Source organism: Trichechus manatus, unplaced genomic scaffold (assembly GCF_000243295.1).
Source record: "Trichechus manatus latirostris isolate Lorelei unplaced genomic scaffold, TriManLat1.0 scaffold00039, whole genome shotgun sequence".
NCBI classification, from domain to species: Eukaryota; Metazoa; Chordata; class Mammalia; order Sirenia; family Trichechidae; genus Trichechus; species Trichechus manatus.
In genome coordinates this window covers 3,039,657-3,045,656 of record NW_004443975.1, presented here as the reverse complement: position 1 = coordinate 3,045,656, position 6,000 = coordinate 3,039,657, and the positions used below count along the sequence as shown (strand labels likewise).

The following is a 6,000-nucleotide window of genomic DNA, read 5'->3' as shown; positions in this document are numbered from 1 at the left end:
CCAGTCTCCAAATTTCAAGCATACATTTTCTATGGAACAGGATACTGTATTATGCTTTCTGCTTTTTTCTGCACTGAATTACTGGATCAAGTAATCCAAATCTGTGATCAGTCTAGTATACAGCTGGTATGATTGTTGAATTGATTATCTTCCCACGGATTATGTCAGGATAACTTCGGACATGTTTATCTAAGACATTTTAATTGCAAGTGACCCAGAAAAATTTCAAGGACTTAGTCGGGGCAAAGAACTCACCGCATTCATTCCTTGTCCAAAAAAAGGCACTATGGCATGAGCTGCGTCTCCCATCAGCATACAGCGTGATTTTAAGTGAAAAGAAGAACATTTTACTGATATCATGGGCTGAGCTGGCAACAGGAAGAACTCTTGCATCAGGGCTTGCCTTCAAAGGAAAACCAGCAGAAGGTAAACATATTAAAATGCGTAGTGAATACTTGATTCTTTCAGATTTATTGATCACCACAGGATTATATATATATATATACAAAATACACAAGTATGCCAAGAAGAAAACAGGAAAGGGAGAAGTTTCTTCCAGTTCTAAAATTACATTGTTCTAATTACCTTCTTAGTTTGCAGCAATTTTAATCACTTGCAAAAGAACAAGTTTGACTGCATCTGAATAACTTTAAATATTTGTGTGCTATGTCATGAAAATTTCATCATCATGGACATGGGGCATGCTATTTTCAAATACATTAGTGTGTTAGGATTTGGTGGAAAAATCGAGATGCTATTAAGTATTTGATTAAACCACAAAAAATAAAATTAAATTAATGAGTCCGTACGTGCTTGAAAACGGACAATTCTAATCAAATTCAAGGTTTGTCAAGCATCTACAGGGTTTTCGTGGAGGCCGTAAGTAGAGAAAGGAATCCTGGTGGTGCAGTGGTTAAGCGCTCAGCTGCTACCTGAAAGGTCGGCAGTTCGAACCCACCAGCCGCTCCATGGAGGAAAGCTATGGTAGTCGGCTTCCGTGAAGATTACAGCCTTGGAAAGCCTATGTGGTAGTTCTGCTCTGTCCTATGGGGTCGCTAGGAGTCAGAATCGACTCGACAGCAACAGGTTGTGGTTTAAAAGTAGAGAAACAGTACATACCCTCGAGGATCTTAAATCTGGTTGGAGATGCAATAAATAGTCATGGAACAAGTTTAAAAGTACCTAAAGATTAAATTTTGGTGTGCAGACAGTGCTTGCTCTACGAGGTCACAGAGGGAGAGATTGATGTAGAACGAATCAGTCTAGAAAAAAGAACGAGAACTGACCATTTTAAAAATATCTCCTACAGACCAGGCAGTGTGCTGTCACTTTTAGATAATTAGCTCATTTAATTGTCACAACTACATGGAAAGGTAGGTATTCTGATGCCCACTCAAAGATGAAAAATCTGAGACTCAAGGAAGTTAGGAGAAGAAGCCATATTAAAATCTTGCTCTTTCTGACTCATGGTGCAGCCTCCATGAAGACATCTTTGGAGGTGGACAGTGAGCTGAGTTCCATGAGGGCGGGGCAGTGGGAGCAGAGAGACAGAGCAAGACAGAAAGAGGAAGCCCATGTGGAGGGTGATGTTGAGACAGGCCAGAGAAACAGCGGGTTATAAGCTGGACAGCTAATAAAACTGGCTATTATTGGTTGGGGACTTACTATGTGCGGAAGTCCCTGAGTGCTGCAAACCAGTAAAGTGCTTAGCTGCTAACCAAAGGATTAAGAAAGTCAAGTCCACTCAGAGGTGCCTCCAAAGAAAGGCCTGGCTTTTCAGTACGTGCCAGGTTTTACCCTACTTAACTCATAGGCATGATCTTGTTTAGTCCTCACAACAGCGCTTTGAGGTTTCCAGTTGTCATGGAGATGACCCAACCCGTGGTGACCCATGTTGGTCAGTGAAGAACTGTACTCCATAGGGCTTTTAGCAGCTGATTTTTGGAAGTGGACTGCTAGGTCTTTTTTCTGAGATACCTTTGGGTTGACTCCAACCTCTAATCGTTCAGTTAGCAGCTGAGCATGTTAACCAATTGTACCACCCAAGGACTCTATCCTTTGAGGTAGGCATATTATTTATTTGTATTTTTCTGGTAAGGAACAAGAGACATAGGAAAGCTTCAGCAGCTAGTGGTGGACAGGAAACTTGAAGGTTCTGGATGTATCTGTTATGCCACAAATTTGTTTATCTAGCAGTAGAAGATAACACCAGTAGAAGACACCACTAAGTAGGAGATAGCACCAGTAGAAGATACCACTAAGAAACAAGAGCCAGGAAACAGATCTTCCCTCAGAGCCGATAGAGAGAGAAAGCCTTCCCCTGGAGCTGGCACCTTGAATTCGAAATTCCGGCCCCCTAGACTGTGAGAAAATAATTTTTCTTTGTAAAAGCCATCCACTTGTGGTATTTCTGTTATAGCAACACTAGATAATTAAGACAGAATTTGGTACTAGGAGTGGGGTGCTGCTCTAACAGATACCTAAAATGTGGAAGCAGTTTTGAAACTATAAATGGATAGAGGCTGGAAGAGTTTTAAAGTGCCTAACAGTAAAAGCCTCCATATGTCTGTCAGTTTGTCATACTGTGGGGGCTTGCGTGTTGCTGTGATGGTGGAAGCTATGCCACCAGTATTGAAATACCTGCAGGATCACTTATGGTGGGCAGGTTTCAACTGAGCTTCCAGACTAAGACAGACTAGGAAGAAGGACCTAACAGTCTACTTCTGAAAAAAATTAGCCAGTGAAAATCTTATGAATAGCAGTGGAACATTGTCTGATATAGTGCCAAAAGATGAGCCCCTCAGGTTGGAAGGCATTCAAAAAACAACTGGGGAAGAGCTGCCTGCTCAAAGTAGAGCCAACCTTAATGACGTGGATGGAGTCAAGCTTTTGGAACCTTCATTTGCTGATATGGCATGACTCAAAATGAGAAAAAACAGCTGCAAACATCCATTAATAATAGGAACATGGAATGTACAAAGTATGAATCTAGGAAAATTGGAAAACATCAAAAATGAAATGGAATACATAAACAACGATATTGTAGACATTAGTGAGCTGAAATGGATAGATATTGGACATTTCGAAACAGACAATCATACGGTCTACTATGCCGGGAATGATGAATTGAAGAGGAATGGCATTGCATTCATCATCAAAAAGAACATTTCAAGATCTATCCTGAAATACAACGCTATCAGTGATAGGATAATATCCATACGCCTACAAGGAAGACCAGTTAATACAACTATTATTCAAATTCATGCACCAACCATTAATGCCAAAAATGACAAAATTGAAGATTTTTACCAACTTCTGCAGTCTGAAATTGATCAAACTTGCAATCAAGATGCATCGATAATTCCTGGTGATTGGATTGAAAGTTGGAAACAAAGAAGAAGGATTGGTAGTTGGAAAATATGGCCCTGGCGATTGAAACTATGCCAGAGATCGCGTGATAGAATTTTGCAAGACCACTGACTTCTTCATTGCAGATACCTTTGTTCACCAACATAAACGGTGTCTATACACATGGACCTCACCAGATGGAATACACAGGAATCAAATTGACTACATCTGTGGAAAGAGACGATGGGAATGCTCAATATCATCCATCAGAACAAGGCCAGGGGTTGACTCTGGAACAGACCATCAATTGCTCATTTGCAAGCTCAAGTTGAAGCTGAAGAAAATTTGAACAAGTCCACAAGAGCCACAGTATGACCTTGAGTATAACCCAACTGAATTTAGAGACCATCTCAAAAATAGATTTCAGAGGCAAAGCCAACATGGCACTACAGACAGAAGCACCATGCTGTCCCTCTATAGTAAAGACCTGAAAAACTAAGTAAAACAGTTCTAATCATCAATTCTGGAATCCTAAACGTCAAATAAAGGGATAAAGAGCTCAACCGAGCACCGAATGAAGTAAGAAACTAACAGAGAACAGAGAACAAGGAGAGCTATGAAGTTGAGATCTCCTACCAGCTAATGTGGGACGGACAGACCATCTTGAACCCCTCAGCCACCGAGAATGGTGGATAAGGAGTACAGGAAGGCAACTTTGTGGAGCTCCCAGCAGGAGACAGAACACCCAGTAACCAGGGATACATGCTTTCCTGCCCCCCCCCCCAACCTTCTTCCCTCTGGTTGGCCTCTGCCGCTTTCCGGTAGGCCGTGGGTCACTCGGCCAGAGATATACTAGCTCCTTCCCACTTGGATTCACCCCGCCCCCACTGGCCAGTTCCTTCAGTGCCATTTTTGGTTGTTGCTATTTTTTGGCTTCTTTTTCTTTCAGCACTCTCTCACCTCCTTCCTTTCTTTTCTCCTGTTTAGCTAGTGCCATGTGCCATCTCCACTGCTTTTGAACAGGCTGTGTCTTGATGCTGGGCTAAGGAGCTGCTTCCCCCATCCATGATGCCACACCACTGGACTCCCTCTGGGCATTTTTTTCTCTTACTTTCTTGACTATCTCTATCTTCCTTCCTTCCCTTTCTCCAGGTGCAGTCTCTACCACTTTTTGATGGGCTGTGCCACTTCACTCAGCTGGGGAAACCCCAGCACACAGCTTCCCTAGTCCATGCCACCACACCTGTGAGCACCCTTGGGGCATTTTTTTTCTCAGTTTCTTGACTTTCTCTACCTTCCTTCCTTTCCTTTCTTCAGGTGCCATCTCCACCACTTTTTGACGGGCTGTGCCACACCACTCGGCTTGGGAAATGCCGGCAAACAGTTTCTGCTGTCCGTGCCACCGCACCAGTGGGCAACCTCTGGGCATTATTTTTCCTCTCTGTTTCTTGTCTCTCTCTATCTTCTTTCCTTTCCTTTCTGCTGACCACCTGGTCACATGTGCTGTCTCCATAGCTTTTTGACGGGCTCTATCACACTGCTCAGGTGGGAAGCTGCAGGTACATGGCTCCACCAGTCCACACCGCCATGACTGTTGGCCACCTCAGGACATTTATTTATTTTGTTTTTTGTTTTTGGTTTCTTTTTCTCTCTCTTTTTTTCCCACACCCACTTAGCTCCACACATCACATCCTCCCCCTTCCATCCTGCCTAACTGTACTGTGCGCTGAGCGCCACACCCCCAAGTGGCACAGATGTAGACCACCAGACACTGCCCTACACTGCCCTTTGGCCCCACCCTGTCAGCCCCAGTATGTGCCACAAATGACCCATCCCCACCTCTCCCTCTCCCACTAGACCTGACCTACTGCACCATAGCTGAGTGACCGGTCCTGCCCACCTGGGCAAGGTGGTGAGAAGTATCATGACCGCAGATGAGCAAATAACAATGCCCAGCCTGCTGCCCAGACATAACCAAATGAAACAAAAAGGCAGGATGAAATAAATAAACCTGCAATCAATAAACGAAGAAAATAGTTTCTGAATGTCCCAAAGACAGCAGACAATATTGAAACAAATTTGAAAAAGTACATGATGGCCCCAGAAAACGTCCAAACTAAAACACCAGGTGACCTTCCAGTAGAAGAAAAGGTACTAGAACCACCTGATAGAGTACTCAAAACTCTAATATTCAGGGTTGTCCAAGAGAGGAAGGAAAATGCAGACAAAAATAAGGAAAAAATACTGAAAATCATGGAAAATGCAGACAAAATCATGGAAAAGACATAAAACAATGGAAGAACGCAAGAAAATAATACAGGAAAAAATATCAAAATCAGTAAACAGCTAGAAATCATACAAAAACAGCAACTAGAAATCCAAGAGTTAAACAGCAAGATTTCAGAAATGGACAGTGCCATAGAAGGTTTTAGGAGCAAATTTGAAATAATGGAAGACAGGATCAGCGAAATAGAAGAAAAATCCTTGGCTAGCATTTTTTTTGAGGAAAAATCAGAGACAAGAACAAAGAAAAATGAAGAAACCCTGAGAATGATGGGGGATACAATCAAAAGCAAAAGATTGTGTGTGATTGGATTCCCAGAACAAGGGGAGAAAACAGAAAATGCAGAGGGGTCACTGAAGATTTACTGA

At 42.6% G+C, this 6,000-nt stretch overlaps 1 protein-coding gene across 1 annotated transcript in view; it reads right to left on the bottom strand.

The window, feature by feature from the left end:
- Positions 1-6,000, bottom strand: part of KMO (kynurenine 3-monooxygenase) — a 60,648-nt gene that overhangs the window by 7,204 nt on the left and 47,444 nt on the right. Inside the window, 1 exon segment of the mRNA XM_023730874.1 lies at positions 256-403. Within this exon segment, the coding sequence (XP_023586642.1) occupies positions 256-403 (148 nt within the window).